Here is an 18,620-nt window from a genome sequence, read left to right on the forward strand (position 1 = left end):
AGCGAGGCTATAACAGTCATATAGGGGAGGTACGCGCAATGCCGTTAGGGGTAGGCCAAATGAAAATGTGATTCACATTTAAAAAATAAAAATAATATCTACATATATTTTTTTTTTCACATTTTGGGTGAGGTTTTTTCCTCGCCTGAGTAACCTCATTTCACTGCCAAAATTAAATTAAACCATCTAGAGTTCAGCGAAATAACAACACAATGTCAAATACAGGTAGCCTAGTCAAATAATTAACATCCAATCACATTAATCGTTACCTTCTCACGGGAATTCCACTAACAGTCCGTATGTAGCCAAACGTAGCTGCTGCTCATTCCGTTTGCTCGAAAATTGATAAATAGTTAAAAGAAAGTAAGAACTGTGTCCATTGAGACACATACCAGCTCTACTGGTAGTACTGCTACTACCAGCAGTACTACACCTGCACCAGTCGACGACACAAGTTGCTCTGCTTTCACGAGCACATCCAATGCTAGCGTCAGAAATTCTACATTTGTTGCTAGCCCAGCTCACCTGGACACTGCCAGTTGTGAATCTGATGCAGCCAAAGATCTACTGCCCCATGACCCGGGAAAGCACCGAACAGACAGGGACATTGGACCATTGAAGAGGTGCAAATATGATGAGAACTACATTGATTTGGGGTTCACTTACATTGGGAGTAGTGCCTTTCCTCAGCCACTGTGTGTTATATGTGCAAAAGTACTATCTCACAACTCAATGAAACCTTCACTCTTGCGTAGACATTTAGAAACAAAACATGCCAATTTGAAAAATAAGCCACAGGAGTTTTTTGAGCGAGAATTCAGACATGTATATAAGCAACAGATAGTATTAATAAGAAGGGGCTAGAAGCGTCTTATATGGTGAGCTACTAAGTGGCTACGTCAGGCAAGCCCCATACTATTGTGGAGGACTTAATTCTTCCTGCTACCACGGATAGGGCTGGGACATTTCTGGGGGAAAAGGCCCAAAAGAACTATACAGATAATGCCTCCATCAAACAACACTGTTTCACGACGCATCAGTGACCTGACAGGATAAGTTTTGAAACAATTACTGTTTTGCATACAAGCCAGTGAATTCTATGCATTACAGCTGGATGAGTCAACAGACATGGCGGGCCTGGTACAGCTCCTGGTATACGTCCGTTACGTTTATCGGGGGGGGGGTCAATTAAGGAAAACGTCCTCTTCTGCAAACCACTGGAAACCAGGACAACATGAGAGGATATTTTTAAAGTACTGGACAGCTTTGTGACATCAAATGGACTTTGGTGGTCAAGATGTGTTGGTATCTGTACTGATGGAGTAAAAGCCATGACAGGAAGACATGGTGGAGTGGTAATGTGCGTGCAAGCCGTTGCTCCCGACGCCACTTGGATACACTGCAGCATCCACCGAGAGGCTCTTGCTGCCAAGGGAATGCCTGACAGCTTGAACGACGTTTTGGACACTACAGTGAAAATGGTTAACTTTGTTAAAGCAAGGCCCCTGAACTCTCGTGTATTTTCGGCACTTTGCAATAATATGGGCAGCGACCATGTAACACTTTTACAACATACAAAAGTGAGCTGGTTAACAAGGGGCAAAGTATTGATGCGTTTTTTAAAACTGAGAGACGGGCTTAAAGTTTTCTTTACTGACCATAATTTTCGCTTGTCTGACGGCTTGCATGATGACGAGTTTCTCACACGACTGGCTTATCTGGGTGATGTTTTTTCTCACCTGAATGATCTGAATCTAGGATTACAGGGACTCTCCGCAACTATATTCAATGTGCGGGACAAAATTGAGGCTATGATTAAGAAGTTGGAGCTCTTCTCTGTCTGCATTAAGAAGGACAACACACAGGTCTTTCCATCATTGTATGATTTCTTTGTGTGCAAATGAACTCAAGCTAATAGACAATGTCAAATTTGATATAGCGAAGCACCTGAGTTGGGTGCACAATTACGCAGGTACTTTCCCGAAACGGATGACACAAACAACTGGATTCGTTATCCCTTTCATGCCCTGCCTCCAGTCCACTTACTGATATCTGCACAAGAGAGCCTCATCGAAATTGCAACAAGCGGTTCTGTGAAAATGTTATTTAAATCAGAAGCCACTGCCAGATTTCTGGATTGGGCTGCGCTCAGACTATCCTGCCTTGTCAAATCACACTGTTAACCTGTTGCGACGACCAAACCCGGATCCGGGATTCTATTTATAGACCTAAGCTCATTACCATAACGCAACGTTAACTATTCATGAAAATCGCAAATGAAATGAAATAAATATGCCATCTCTCAAGCTTAGCCTTTTGTTAACAACACTGTCATCTCAGATTTTCAAAATATGCTTTTCAACCATAGGAAAACAATCATTTATGTAACAGTAGCTAGCTAGCATAGCATTTAGCGTTAGCATTAGCGTTAGCATTTAGCAGGCAACTATCACAAAAACAAGTAAAGCCTTCAAATAAAATAACTTACCTTTGAAGAACTTCTGATGTTTTCAATGAGGAGACTCTCAGTTAGATAGCAGATGCTCAGTTTTTCCAAAAAGATTCTTTGTGTATTAGAAATAGCTCCGTTTTGTACATCACATTTGGCTACCAAAAAAACAAAACAAAAAAACGAAAATTCAGCCCTCAAAACGCAAACTTTTTTCCAAATTAACTCCATAATATCGACTGAAACATGGCAAACGTGGTTTAGAATCAATCCTCAAGGTGTTTTTCCACATATCTCTTCAATGATATATCCTTCGTGGAAGCCTGGTTTCTCCTTGCTCTCAAATGGAAAAATAATTGCACCTGGCTTTGCGCTCCAATTTCGACGCAGGGACACCAGGCGGACACTTGGAAAATGTAGTCTCTTATGGTCAATCTTCCAATGATATGCCTACAAATACGTCATAATGCTGCAAACACCTTGGGGAAACGACAGAAAGTGTAGGCTCATTCCTTGCGCAATCACAGCCATATAAGGAGACAATGGAAAACAGAGCTTCAGAGATTCTGCTCATTTCCTGGTTGACGTATCATCTTGGTTTCGCCTGTAGAATGAGTTCTGGGGCACTTACAGACAATATCTTTGCAGATTCTGAAACTTCAGAGTGTTTTCTTTCCAAAACGGTCAATAATATGCATAGTCGAGCATCTTTTCGTGACAAAATATTGCGCTTAAAACGGGAACGTTTTTTATCCAAAAATGATATAGCGCCCCTAGAGATCCAAGAGGTTAAGACACTGATGCCCTTCGCAACCACGTACCTATGTAAGAGTGGATTCTCGGCCCTCACTAGCATGATAACTAAATACAGGCAGAAAAAGACAGACTCTCCAATACAACCCAACATTGCAGAGTTATGTGCATCCTTTCAAGCACACCCTTCTCTTTCACCTGTGGTGAATTATTCACCATTTTTCATTAACCTCTTATGGCTGGCATCAGTGGAAATTTCAGAGTGACAACTAAAAATACAACTTTATAACATTAAACAAAATGCAAGTGTCTTACTCCCTTCAAAAGATTGGAATCTTGGTAATCAAACTACGTTTTCCAATTTAAAATAGCTATTACAGAGAACAAATACCATGCTTTTGTTTGAGAAGAGCAATCAACAACAGAAAAATTTTCCGCCATGACAGTTTTTACACATTCACATCTGAAGGTAAAATTATGACTTACATTCTGATATCTTGCTCTTATTTCTCTTCCTGAGGGTCCCAGTGATCAAATGAAGTGCTGTTTTCTTTGATAAAATCCATTTTATAGCCTAAATCGAAACATTTTGTAAACCGTTTGTGCCGTGAATTCCATTTCTATCAATTTTTTACGGAGCATTCGACGTGATTACACACAGTAAACAATCGTTTATCTAGTCATTATTGGTTTCAGTGCATTCCTCTGGATGTTTACAACACAGCCAAACGTCATAGTTTTTTTTTGCGGGGAGTATTGACCGAAGTTAACTGATTTGAAGACAACGAGCAATGACTACCTTACGCACCAATAATTTTAGCGAAGCTTCATTGATTGACTATATTTCTGTCCAATGACCACTGATCTTCTTGAAATCTAGCTGGGTAGATAGCCAATGAGCTGAGGTAAATGCCAGTATGTAATGGTTTTGGGTTGGACCACCATTCCTTGTTTGTAATCGCACGCGTAACAAACTCCATTCTCGCCTTGACGATCAGAGGAGTTGCTGTGAGGCTTGTTACGCGCAGCTGTATTTCGGAAAGTTGTATTTTCAACGATTTCATTGAAGATATCATGGCGAATAAATCACGAAAAGCGAAGTCAAAGTCTAAAGTGAAAGTGAAAAAGTGAGACAGATTTTTTTGTTTGAGGAATCTTTGAGTGTTATGATTCAAACGAACTGAGGAGCTGTTTCTGCAAGGACAGGACGTACTTCTGGATGGGTAAGTGCTAATGCCGTTTTATGAAATATAAATGTGTGTGTGTGTATATATATATATATATTTTCCCCCCATGTCAGATTATATTTTCCATGTTTTTATTCAAATGGAATGGAGTAGAACAGCAAACACACACATGGCCACTGCGCCTGCTACTCCTCTCCATTTCCATATGAAATAGCCATTGGGTGCTGTTCAGGAGAGGGCAGGCCCACAACAATGGCCGGAGTTGAATGGAACAGCACTTCAACTTAGTGACTGTTCCCTCTGCTCTATACAATACATATCTGTTTATTTTATGTGATGATAAAAGGCTCATACAATACAAATATTTTTTTTATGTTTTCTTTCACAGTGATAGAGACTCTGACTGGGAGCCCCCGGTGCCAAGCTGCCCGCTCTACCTCTGTCCCCAGTGGTGTTCATATGCCACAGTTCATTACTGCAGGCATGACTATGCCTCAGGGCCAAAAGGGCATAGCATGGAGGCGTCGTTGTGTTCTGTGTCGCATGAACTGCACCACTTGTTCGTTTTGCCTCTGCTTTACATCAGAAAGAGTGCTATGGGACATGGCACAGGCAGCAAAATATTGTGTCGAGGACTTCCAAAGGGTGTACTGTTTTTTGTAATATTTGTTTTAACATTTTTTTGGGGTGTGTGTGTTAGAATTGCTTTTTGATATGTTGTATATAGTTATTTGCACTTTTGTATATAGTTATAGGTCATTTCACCAATTCGGCCACTTGGGTACATTTGGGCAACTTGTGTGGGACACCTGGTTGACTTCATGCTAAATGTCATGTAGCTCACCCATTCCTGAAGTTATCAGCCTGAAACTTTGCACACCTACAGTTGCCCTCTTGTGTTATCCATCCAAATTATCTACAGCATCCTATCTGACTGTGTAGCTATTCTAGTACATGTGAAAGATGATGCTACAACAATAATAAACAAGAACACGTATGCTCTTTCTTTCTCTTTTCTTCCACCAGATCTACTGTGTTATATTCTCCTACATTCTATTAACATTTCCACAAACTTCAGAATGTTTCCATTCAAATGATACCAAGAATATGCATATCCTTGTCTCTGGGGCTGAGATACAGGCAGTTAGATTATGTCTTCAGGCGGAAATTGAGAACAAAGGAATGCAGCCATAACAGGTTAACAAATAAGGTTTTATATGAAAGATGGCTAAGAAAAGAGCACAAATATTGATTATTATTATATTATTATTTGTGCCCTGGTCCTATAAGAGCTCTTTGTCACTTCCCATGAACCGGGTTGTGACAAACTCACACTCATTCTTATGTTTAATAAATGTATCATATAGTGTGTGTGGCAGGGCAGGCTTACAATGATGGCAAAAAACAACATTTGAGAGTATGCTGACCCTGGTGCTAGAGGGGGTACGCAGCTGGAGGTTGAATGTTTGAAGGGGTACGGGACTATAAAAAGTTTGGGAACCACTGATAGAGGGAATAGAGGGACATTTGGGATGCACATAATGTTTGTGACCTCTATCGCATCTGTCCTGACCCCCAGAACACTTATAGCGACGCTCCAGGTTCTGAACAAACGCTTTAATTAAAATGGGCATCGTTCTTGCCCTTCGCAAGCGGATAAATATGTTACATAGGATCGCTCTATACCCTATTGTTAAAAGAAATCAAAAGACAGGGATCAGGTAGAATGCTGTGTGTTGCCAAAACACTTTCAGTTAGATGGTTGACGCCTTGCTTTGTTACTTTGATAAAGATATGAAAACATTCATCACATTAACCTAAAATACTTCATCCACATATTTACTCATGATTATAGTAGACCATGCTTGGTTATTTGCTTGGTTATTTCAGATAAAGAACTTCACCAATCCATGAACATAAATGTGTGTATAGGTTCTGGATATACGCCATATGTTCTAACTATTAAGCTTTTCAACATTACATAAAGTGGAGAATCCATCACCATTGATTAGCATGATGAATTAGCTGGTTGTACTTAGGCACAGAGCAGTCAGCAGGGAGAGAGAATAATCTCTCCTACAAAACATCTTCAATTTATTTTGTGTATACATCAGACACACACACGAACACAGACACGCACATGCATGTGCACACACACACACACACACACACCACTGTCACAAGCACACGTACACTCATTCTCAAACACATACACACACACATACACAGACAGAGTGTCGTATCAGTTCCCTTCAAGGACAGACGAGGGACTGCAGCCACCTGCCAAAAAACAAACCGTGAGGCTGGTCTTAGGAGATATTCTCTGAGACTTTGACAGCATGTGCCTGGAATCCTAAGATAATTGTGTTTGTGTGTGTGTTTTGTGTTTGCTTGTGTGCGACAGGGACGTGACAGTGAAGTGTGCTTGTGTGTGTATGTGTGTGTGTGTGTGTGTGTGCTTGTGTGCTTGTGTGTGTGTGTTATCTTGTCAGGGTGTCCGGGACACAGCTGTGGACATTGACATAAGTCCAAGCAAAGGTTAAAAAACAGCTACCAGAGATAACCTCGTCAGACGAGGTGGGGATCCAAGAAAAACACGGTTCTCTAAATTTGGAACCAGTACAACATCTACGACAGTCATATGTCTTGTTTGGTGTGCGTGCGTATGTGTGTGTGATGGGGGGGGTTCAGGGTTAGGGAGCTCTACTCACATCACAGCCTTTCTCTGGGTTTCTTTTCCAGTGCTTCTTCTCTACTTTCTTAGCAGAGGTGGAGCAGATATCAGCATGGCTCTTCACCCGGGGGTTCAGGGCCAGGATATTCTGATAACAGAGGGAGGGGGGGGGGGGGGGGTGAGAGAAAAAGTCAACTTTACAGTAAAACAGAGCGGGGGGGACTATTTATACCTCAAAAGTAAAATATGCATGTCAGTTGTGTCACAAAACATAGCCGGAAATTGATGGTTTTCCTAGAAAACGGTTTAGATGGTTATCCTAGAAAACAGTTAGCTAAGACCCCTGTTAAGAGGTTGAAATAGTCCTTATGGTCTAATGACTCTATTTTTCAGGGATTCCCTTTTTCCAGTAGCAATAAATACCAATTAATTCACTAAGAATATATTATTTTACCTGTACGTTTCCCAAAACAAATCAGAAATGTGCATTGCATATGTTGCGTAAGGAGGTTTCATTGTTCTACATTCAGGGTAGCAGTTGTCCCATGGGCATTTCCACGGTAACAGAGTGATGCGGAGACTCAGATTTTTCACTTTAAGATGTATGTCAAACAAAAACCAATAACTGCGAAGTTAAACAAACCATATAACTATAGGCACAAGGACTACTTTTAACAATTTCCACAGAAAATGTTACAAAAATAAATGTCCTTGAAGAACAGTACAGATGCAAAGTCTGGTAATAGAAGGACGGATTTACATTTTAGTCATTTAGCAGATGCTCTTATCCAGAACGACTTTCAGGAGCAATTAGATTTAAGTGCCTTGCTCAAGGGCACATTGACAGATTTCTCACCTAGACGGCTCAGGGATTCGAACCAGCGACCTTAAACTGGCCCAACACTCAACGGTAGACTACCTGCCGGGTTTGTGCTATTGGTGCCATTCTGTTACCAAATTTCCAAAACACCATCTTCACACGTGACAACAAAACCGTCAGTCGTGTAACCTTCCATTACAATCAACCCCCCCCCCCCTCCCTGCATTACCACTGATCAGCAATCATGAGCCTCTTCACTGTATTCATTATGAATGCAACACACACTCCAGTTTAAGCAGTGCACAGTAGAGCATAGCGCATCCATGAAACATCATTCATAAAGATCGGGAAACTGGGAAGACCGCAGGGACTTGGATTCTAAACACCGTGTGTGGATATGAGGATGTAAAGCAGCTCTAGGGATTCAGATTACTGCATACTGTTTTCACAGTAACTACAGAGTTGATACATACTGTGATAGGAGGTTGTCTGTGCTCTTTAAATGTCCTTTAAACCAAATAATGTCTGTTCCAGGTGCATAAGTATTAAAATGGGAATACTGGAAAAGATGGAGATCCGCACACTTTCGAAAAAGAGAAATGCATCTAGAAACTGAGGCTTAAATGCAAAAATAGAGGTGCTTTATTGGGACATTGTGAAGCCCAAAATGTTGATTGTGCAGAAAAGTGAAAGGTGGAAAAAAAAAAAAACGTCTCGGCATCAAGCCATCATCAGAGTGAATCGTGAACGCACAAACTAGGCTTCTATTTGAGGTTGTATACAGTATGTCACATGATCTAGTGAGGAAATCTATACATGCAAACAAGTAAATAGTACAATAGCATGATTAAAGTACAATACAATGCCTTTATTTTTGCATTTAAGCCTCCGTTTTGGATTTATTCCCCTTTTTCGACAGTGTATGGGTCTACATATTTTCCTTGGGACATATTGACAAATCAACTGGAGTATGTTGGCAGCCAGTGTTTGCTTTGGGGGGCAAGAATATGCCTTGTAAAATCTGAAGGGATACGTTCAGACGACTGGTTATCAAATGCTTCTGCTGTCTTATGTCAGGTGTATCCCCCAGACCTAGCAGCTAGCTCTCCACCACTGAACGTTTAAAGTGCAGAGTTTTGGGAGCAGATTTGGGAGTCTATTTCTCTAGGTACTGTGCAGATGGTTTGGAGAACATATTATATCCCCCCTCTGTTTCCTTGGTGCAAACATCACTTTAGCATTGCCCCTCCGATTGATGCAAATGCTGAGCATAAAACATTCAAAGTGCATCTCTGAGTAGCATTTTGTGTATATCCACCATGGAATCATTCCCCCCCCCCGCTTTTTTTCAACAAAAGTAGCAGCATCCAACCTCAATTAGTGTCCCACAAGCTATGTGACAAGACATTAAGCTTTTTCTTTTCATATTTTCACAGTAGGTGGAATGGAGAAGATGGTTTCATATGGAGGTACGGGGGTGTTATTGTAAAAGGCCAGGCCTGGGCCTAACATAACCTGTGTCTCTTTCCCTACTGTGTTAGTCATGCTAAATGAAATGTCACACTTTATGCAACACCAGAAATCTTCCTATTAATTCTTTCATTTCACACCTAATAAAGTGTAGTTACACCGCTGCGTTTCTTATTTTATTGTCTGTTGAGGCCTGTGGGACTATTTCTTCCATTGTGTGGTCTAGATAAAGCAACATGGCAGCGGTACATGCTCGAGGTAAACCAATAAGGACCGAAAGGTAGAAAATATTCTGACAGCGGTGACAAGTCTCTTGGGATTCGTTAGGAACAATGATGTTTTGACAGCATGAACATAACAATAAAGATATGATTTAACCGTCTGTATCTTATTAAAATAGTCATGTTTATATTATATCCACCCTTTACAACTATAACGTGTCAGAACTGCTTTGATCTAGAAGCATTAGATCGGCCATAACTTAGAACGCATGGCAGTTGGGTTTGAAGTGGTTCCAAAAGATTTGGAACAAACACACATAATTAGTACTTAACACCCAGAGGAGAAGCAGGACAAAAAGGTGGGAGAGTAACTGCCATAGAAGGAATTAACAAACGTTCTTGTGAACAATAACCTAACCAGATTAACAAGAATCTGACTAGCCAGAAACAGTGCACTACCAAACATGCATTAGAGAGAAAACGATTAAACATTACGTTTTTTTTTTCTAGTTATAAGGTCAATGTAAAACATTGTGAAATGCTTCCACATTAAAACACAACATAGTAGATTCAACAACTGTGACTCTCGTATCACCAGAAACGTTTACATGCCTAAACTGTTTGGGTCTCCAACATGATGTATTAAACAGAGCGACAGAAAGAAATATCAGGATTAACAAAAACAACATATCGTATTACATGTCTTCAATGTTAAATAGACCCTCCCTCACTGCATATAGACCTGTCTCAGTGTTTGTATCTCCAGCAGAGAACCCCATTTACAGCCCTGTATTGACCTGGTCTCCTCAAGTGGAAAATGTACAAGAGAAACAGATCCATGGCAGTCAGATCCAGGCAGGGTTGCAGGAAACACTAACCATGTTTGACAGGGGCTAATCTACTGTGGTTGCTAAATGGTTAAATGAAGAATAATAACAGGGAAATGGATACTAGGCAGGGTTAATCCTATGGTGTTTAAATCTAGATTGAGTGAAGCAGGGTAGTGTTCAGTAAGGCACACCGTAGCAAAATGTTCTGCAACATAAACGAACACAGGGTGTTCTTGCTGGTTCAGTGTAGTATCTCCCCGTTTTAAATAGTTTTCCCTACAGCACACAACCCAGATGCCTTGGCCTGCACCATAAAAAAAGCAGAGAGTTCTCATTGCCATAGCTGACCATAGCAAAAACTAGGTTAACAACATGCATCCCTGTAAATGGACCCGCAGCAGGGTTTAACATATGTATCATCCCTCAATAAATACACAGTTGATGCTATTAGTATGCTGCTATAGGATTTTCTCTGCGAAGTCAAATGTTACACATCTGGGCCAGTGGGATCAATAACGCTTACAAGAGGACTAGGCATTCATCCATACACTACACTTAGATCAATACCTACTAGGCCTAAACACCAGAGATAGTCCCTAAGATATCAGGTGTTTTTACACATCCTCTTATTCACAGTGGTTCTACATGTAACTAAAACAGTCAGACAGAGAGTACCACTACTGTTTAAAGTAAACTGACAATGCTGCTCAGTACTTGTATCCATTAAGATCACATCCTAAAAGACTCATGATCACGTCAAGTGTGTGTTAGAATGTGTGCACACATGCGCCGTGTGTGTCACCCAAACACCCGGTGTCTACACAACACAAGAGAACACCTCCCCTACTGTTTGTGCGACCTTTCTCACTGCAGGGTAGTTACTGGGGACCTGCTTCCACGCTAAACGCACTCTGCACAGAAGGCCTCGTCTAAACCAAGGAACCAAGGCCCATCTGTGAGTGTTGGCTGCATCAGTACGCATGTGTCCGCTGGGGAGGAAGAGAAGGCTGCCTGGCCTGCCTGCGTGTGTCTGGCTTTCACACTCTACACTGATCACACTGGGCCCCAAACAGATGGAAGATCAATAAGTGCCCGGGCCAGGCAGAACGGCCGGTGGTATGCAAACGCAGACCGAGCCCTCAGAGGAAATCAACCAGGGTGTGAGGGAGGTGAGGAAGGAGGGCGGGGGTATATGATGGACACAGGGAATGGGCAAATCACAAACTGGAAGCAGTGATTAACATGGTGGGCTGAGTGAGGACCTGAGAAGCACAAGCTAAGACTTGGAGGCATGAGACATGAGCGAGCCCTATACTATGAATGTAGTTAGAGGAGTTAGCGAGGTAACTTTGGTCAACTCTAAGTTCAACTTTGGATAACCGGTACCGCAAATGTGGCTCACCTTTTAGCCTGGTAAATTGCTATGGCAACGAATCCTTCAGATCTAACTAGCTACGGGATAGGCTAACTCAGGGCTCACTACATTTGTCCTGGATGAAGTGTCTGAGCTGTGAGTTGACGACCAATGAAATTATTCCCTCAATCTTGCAAAGATTGCATCATCATCCTCTTCATTTGAAGAAGACAACTGATTAAATATTGTATTTTTCAAATGTGTTTTTGTATGTATATTTTTTTAATTATTAAATACCTATCACATTACACATTTAGTAACAACAGGTGTCTGTGCATTAATAAGCACATTAACAAGCACAAAATAAAGACTGCACTTCTAAACTGAATTTGCAAGAAACCTTGTCTTCCATTTTGATTTAGGCACAGGTGAAAATATGGCACGGACTTACCAATGGACTGATGTTTTAGCATCGTCTCAATGAAGAGTTTGGCATTCGACGAGCCACGTGCGACATGCATGCACAGTTAAAAACCTGATAGAGTTAGCGACAGGCGGACGAGCATTATCCACCGTCGTAGTACGGATCAAGTCTGAACTGGAAAGCTAACTGAAGCTAGCTAGCTTTAGAAAACCCTGAGTAGATCTAGCTTGCTCCGTAGTATACCCCTAGGGAGGCAGAGGGAGATACAGAATAGCTACTCGCTAACCCACCACAGTATCAGACACCAAAGAACTGTGTAGGATATACTAGCTAGCTATACTATGTACTAAGACAGGGACAATCCATGTGCTATGCAATGCATGAAAGCAGTCACGGTCCACATTGTATTCTGGTAACCATAGTAGTTTGGCTCAAATTATATTCTGATAACCATAGTAGTCTCATCGTCATAAAACTGCTTTAAAAATCTTTAAAAAAGGACATGTTTCATAAAGAATATATATACAGCGGGCTCCAAAATTACTGGCACCCTTGACTGGCAATGTACAAACAATACTTAAAAAAATAAAAAACAATACAATTATTGAGATAAACTCAAAATACCAACAATACCTACAAATACTGTACTTCATTAATGTTTCAATGGAAGCAACCAAAATCATACAATTATTTAATACAAAATAAATTTCACCAAAATCAAGGTTTCATAATTATTGTCACTCGTCATTTAGTACTTAGTGCAACCACCTCCGGCAAGGATAACAACATGGAGTCTTTTCCTGTAATGTTTGACAAGGTTAAGGAACACATTTGGAGGGATTTTGAACCATTCCTTCATGCAGATCCTTTCAAGATCCTTCACATTCTTGGGTTTGTGCTTATCAACTGCCCTCTTCAACTCAGCCCACAGGTTTTCCATTGGATTGAGGTCCGGCGACTGAGATGGCCATGGCAGAACATTGATTTTGTCACAGAACCATTTCTGTGTGGATCTTGAGGTATGTTTTGGGTCATTGTCTTGTTGGAAGGTCCACCTACGGCCGAGTCCCAGCATTCTGGCAGGGGCAACCAGATTGTCAGCCAAAATTGCCTGATGCTTTATGGAATTCATTATGTCATCAATCTTAACCAGTACCCCTGGACCTCTGGAATTAAAACAGCCCCAAAACATCACTGACCCACCACCATATTTTACCGTGGGTATGAGGTGCCTCTCCTAGTATGCATCTCTGTAACGACGCCAAACATGTTGATGCTGTATCTGACCAGAACGTTCAATTTTGGTCTCATCTGACCAGAGCACCTTCTTCCAGTCATAATTTAAATTACGTTTGGCAAACTCCAAGCGCTCTCATCTGTGTCTTAGGGTCAGAAAAGGCTTTCTTCTGGCAACCCTTCCAAAGAGCCTGTGGTTGTGACGTCTGATGGTGCTTTTTGAAACCTGGTGACCCCAAGACGCCACCAAGGCCTGCAATTCTTTCACAGGGATTCTTGAGGATTTTGTTGCTTCTCTCACCATCCTCCTCCCTATCCTGGGGGGCAAAATGCATTTGCGTCCTCTACCCGTGAGGTTTTCAACTGTTCCATATCTTTTGAATGTTTTAATAATTGCCCTGCCAGTGCTCAGTGGTATATTCAATCATTTGTGGATCTTCTTGTAGCCATTACCAGGTTTATGAAGGTCTACGACCATCTGTCTCTTTTGAACTGCCAGTTCTTTTGTTTTCATCATGGTGTTGGATGACAAAGGGCTATTGCATGCGTGTTACCTCATTTCATTCCTGGTTTCATTTTGGTAGATGTTATTTACAATAATCTTTAAGAGTGCCATTAATTGTGAAACCTTGATTTGGAGGACATTGATTTTTTATTAAATCAATAAATGATTTTGGTGGATTCCATTGAAACATGAATAAAGTACAGTATTTCTCACGTTTGTTTTTTTAATTAAAGTCTTGTTTGTACATTGCAAGTCAGGGGTGCCAGTAATTTTGTAGCCCACTGTATACATAATAAGTAGTGCATATATGTATCAATCTGATATGTCATTGTAAATTGGAGATGTAATTGATTATATATACTGCTGAGCTGAACGTGGGCCATGAAAACATGAAATAGAACATTGTCCTAGCTTGACTTAGAAACAGGTGAATACCTTTGGAATGCTGAGGCACTTGACTGCACCAGATAGCTGTGTGCGAGTTCATTTCTTTTGACAATGACTCACCGGACTACAGCCATATAGTTTTGAAACTAGAAGAAGATAGAGAGACAGAGTAGGCAAGAAGGAGTCCGCTGAGATTGGAGTAAAGAATGTTGAGTTGGTCACAAAAACAAGGTAAGCTACTGAGCTAGCGCTAGCTAGCTAATGCCTCCAGATGTAACTCGGAGGTGAAGCCTACTTTCTGAATTAAACAATAGAGTTGATACTAATAGAATTAATAGGGTTCACTCACACACACACTGCTTTGCATACCCAGGAGCTTCAGCATGGGCATACATCTTGCATGACAAGTCCTAGGAGGTATGAAATAGCAACAACATGAAGGTCAAAGTAATTTATTGCACAAAATGAAGCAACTATTGATTAGGAAAGAAAAGGGCAGGCACAACTGCCCCGCTAATAATGCTGTGTTCGTAACCTAGAGGGAAGTGGGAATTTACCACCATAGAGTGGTGCCAATGAATTTTACTTGTAAGCAAACATTCCATAACTGTAGGTGGCAGTAAATTGCCATACTTGGCATTATACATGTTCAAACAACACACTCTAGATGGCAGTATACACACTTTCAGTTTGTTTGCCAACTCATAGAAGTAATAGAAGAAAAAAATGGACTACTTCAAAATGGAGATGGCCTCAATGAAGCTGCCAGTGCACTCACAGACGCCATAATGGGATATATACAGGTATGAAGATGATATTTCTATCACTCTCTATTTTTAACACATACAACTAGGAAAAATCTATTTGAATGGCACTCCAACTGGTAATTACTGGTGGGAAACTGGTCTATCATCCTTGAACTCCAAGTAGGAGGTGGGCATTTAGCAGTTGTGAAGTCATAAATACTAGTTGGATGCATTCACGTGCTTTGAAAAAGTTGAGAATCGCCCGATTGGCCAACAAGCGGTGTCAACCATAAACTAAAAGTACGGCTATCAGGCTTGAAAACAAATGAGTGTTCAAAAACCATATTAATAGATTGCTTTTTTTAAACAATGTTTTGTATTTGTATTTAATTGCCAAAAATGCTGTTTGAGGTCATTTCCTTAATAGGTGATGTCAGAGGTCACCATGTGGGAGAAGTTGGATTTCAAGGATGATAAATGAGAGAAACAGAGAAATGCTGATAAATCGTGGCAGCCACTGAAATTTTTAAATGTGCGCCGAGACTCACTATTAAGATCAAAGTGACAAGTTACAGCATCAGGTTGTCCGAGGAACCTCCAAGGTAACTAGCTAGCTTGTAATCCTTACTCTTCTGCTGGAATCAATAAAGGAATTTCCACATATTGATCTGCAGTTCGAGAGATAGAGCAACAGCCTTTGGGTCAGCAATATTAAATATAGGCCAAGGATATAATTTGTTCTCCTTTATGAGGAGAAACAGTGCAATAAACAAAATGGCACGTTCAACAGAAATATTAATCTATTCAGCTATGGTTGTGTGCTGTCTGTTTTGCAGGGCAAATGGTACCTTTTAGATAGGATAGGACTGACGACCCAGTCACTACACAGCACGCCATTTCAATACAGTTTCAGCACAAAACAGCCCCATACAGATTATCCATACCATTCCCATAATGAGAGTGGTGACAAGCTGCTTGCTGTAGACTTGGGGTTAAAGACATAAAGCTTTCTCCTTGAGACAAAGAGATAAAGCAGTGGGATCACAGTGTGACCTCCCACACAGCACAGTCTGGCCAGTCTGTGTGGAGACATAAGAGCAGTGGTGGTGTGGTGCCATAATGTACACTCACTAAGTCATGCATGTATTCATGTCACCCAACAGAGCAGAACACCAAGGGCACCAACCGTTTCTATTTCCAGTCAACATGGTTGTGTCGTGGTCCAAAATATGTTTGAGCTGTTCGCCACAAACATTGGAGTTGATAAGATAGCACAAACTGATCTGGGATCAGTCTATTGTTGTTGGGTTTTTGCTCTAGCATGCGAAAATGTTAAGATAGCTTTACATTTATCCACTCACTCACTTTATCCACCAACTCCTACATTCAGGAGTTACACAGCTCATGTCCTGTCTGTCGACGTTAAGGCTTCGGTGACCGGTCAGTTAGTCCTAAATACGGCTGCTAGAATCCTGACTAGAACCAAAACATTTGATCATATTACTCCAGTGCTAGCCTCCCTACACGGGCTTCCTGTTAAGGCAAGGGCTGATTTCAAGGTTTTACTGTTAACCTACAAAGCATTACATGGGCTTGCTCCACGCTACGGTCACAAGACGCAGGCCTCCTAATTGTCCCTAGAATTTCTACGCAAACAGCTGGAGGCAGGGCTTTCTCCTATAGAGCTCCATTTTTATGGAATGGTCTGCCTACCCATGTGAGAGATGCAGACTCGGTCTCAACCTTTAAGTCTTTACTGAAGACTCTTCTCGAACCACCCTTGCTGTCTCTGCCTGGCCGGTTCGCCACTCTCCACTGGGATTCTCTGCCTCTAACCCTATTACAGGGGCTGAGTCACAGGCTTACTGGTGCTCTTTCATGCCGTCCCTAGGAACCCACTCAACCCAGTGGAGTTGGCACCCCCCCTTGGGTTGTGCCATGGCGAAGATCTTTGTGGGCTATACTCGGCCTTGTCCTAGGATGGTCCGTTGGTGGTTGAAGATATCCCTCTAGTGGTGTGGGGGCTGTGCTTTGGCCAAGTGGGTGGGGTTATATCCTTCCTGTTTGGCCCTGTCCAGGGGTATCATCGGATGGGGCCACAGTGTCTCCTGACCCCTCCTGTCTCAGCCTCCAGTATTTATGCTGCAGTAGTTTATGTGCCGGGGGGCTAGTGTCAGTCTGTTATATCTGGAGTACTTCTCCTGTCTTATCCGGTGTCCTGTGTGAATTTAAGTAGGTTCTCTCTAATTCTATCTTTTTTTATGCCAGCAGCATACCACCCTGCATACCACTGCTGGCTTGCTTCTGAAGCGAAGCAGGGTTGGTCTTGGTCAGTTCCTGGATGGAAGACCAGATGCTGCTGGAAGTGGTGTTGGGGGGCCAGTAGGAGGCACTCTTTCCTCTGTTCTAAAAAATATCCCAATGCCCCAGGGCAGTGATTGGGGACACTGCCCTGTGTAGGGTGCCGTCTTTCGAATGGGACGTTAAACGGGTGTCCTGACTCTCTGAGGTCATTAAAGATCCCATGGCACTTATCGTAAGAGTATGGGTGTTAACCCCGGTGTCCTGGCTAAATTCCCAATCTGGCCCTCAAACCATCATGGTCACCAAATAATCCCCAGTTTACAATTGGCTCATTAATCCCCCTCCTCTCCCCTGTAACTATTCCCCAGGTCGTTGCTGCAAATGAGAAAGTTCTCAGTCAACTTAACTGGTAAAATCACGGATAAATACATTTCTTTCTCTCACACGGAGGACCTGAGCCCTAGGACCATGCCTCAGGACTACCTGGCATGATGACTCCTTGCTGTCCACCTGGCTGTGCTGCTGCTCCAGTTTCAACTGTTCTGCCTGCGGCTATGGAACCCTGACATGTTCCCCGGACGTGCTACCTGTCCCAGACCTGCTGTTTCAACTCTCCAGAGACAGCAGGAGGGGTAGAGAAACTCTGAATGATCGGCTATGAAAAGCCAACTGACATTTACTCCTGATGTGCTGACCTGTTGCACCCTTGACAACTACTGTGATTATTATTATTTGACCATGCTGGTCATTTATGAACATTTGAACATCTTGGCCATGTTCTGTTATAATCTCCACCCGGCACAGCCAGAAGAGGATTGGCCACAGCCTGGTTCCTCTCTACGTTTCTTCCTAGGTGTTGGCCTTTCAAGGGAGTTTTTCCTAGCCACCGTGCTTCTACACCTGCATTGCTTGCTGTTTGGGGTTTTCGGCTGGGTTTCTGTACAGCACTTTGAGATATATCAGCTGATGTAAGAAGGGCTATATAAATACATTTGATTTTTCCCTGTTGGCCTTGCTGGCCCTCAAATTCAATACAATGACTGTACCCCAAATAATTACACATAAATACAGTTGAAGTCGGAAGTTTACATACACTTAGGTTGGAGTCATTAAAACTTGTTTTTCAACCACTCCACAAATGTCTTGCTCACAAACTATAGTTTTGGAAAGTCGGTTAGGACATCTACTTTGTGCATGACGCACGTAATTATTCCAACAATTGTTTACAGACAGATTATTTCACTTATAATTCACTGTATC

At 41.8% G+C, this 18,620-nt stretch overlaps 1 protein-coding gene across 2 annotated transcripts in view; it reads right to left on the reverse strand.

Moving 5' to 3' along the window:
* The window catches only part of LOC139420375 (dihydropyrimidine dehydrogenase a, tandem duplicate 1), a 217,468-nt gene that overhangs the window by 188,847 nt on the left and 10,001 nt on the right, over window positions 1–18,620 (reverse strand). For both annotated transcript variants that reach the window (XM_071170409.1, XM_071170410.1), the window contains exon 2: window positions 7,101–7,211. In XM_071170409.1, coding sequence (XP_071026510.1) covers window positions 7,101–7,211 — 111 coding nt within the window. The remainder of the gene's footprint in view (window positions 1–7,100; window positions 7,212–18,620) is intronic.

The sequence above is a fragment of the Oncorhynchus clarkii genome, chromosome 11 (genome assembly GCF_045791955.1).
Source record: "Oncorhynchus clarkii lewisi isolate Uvic-CL-2024 chromosome 11, UVic_Ocla_1.0, whole genome shotgun sequence".
Lineage (NCBI taxonomy): Eukaryota > Metazoa > Chordata > Actinopteri > Salmoniformes > Salmonidae > Oncorhynchus > Oncorhynchus clarkii.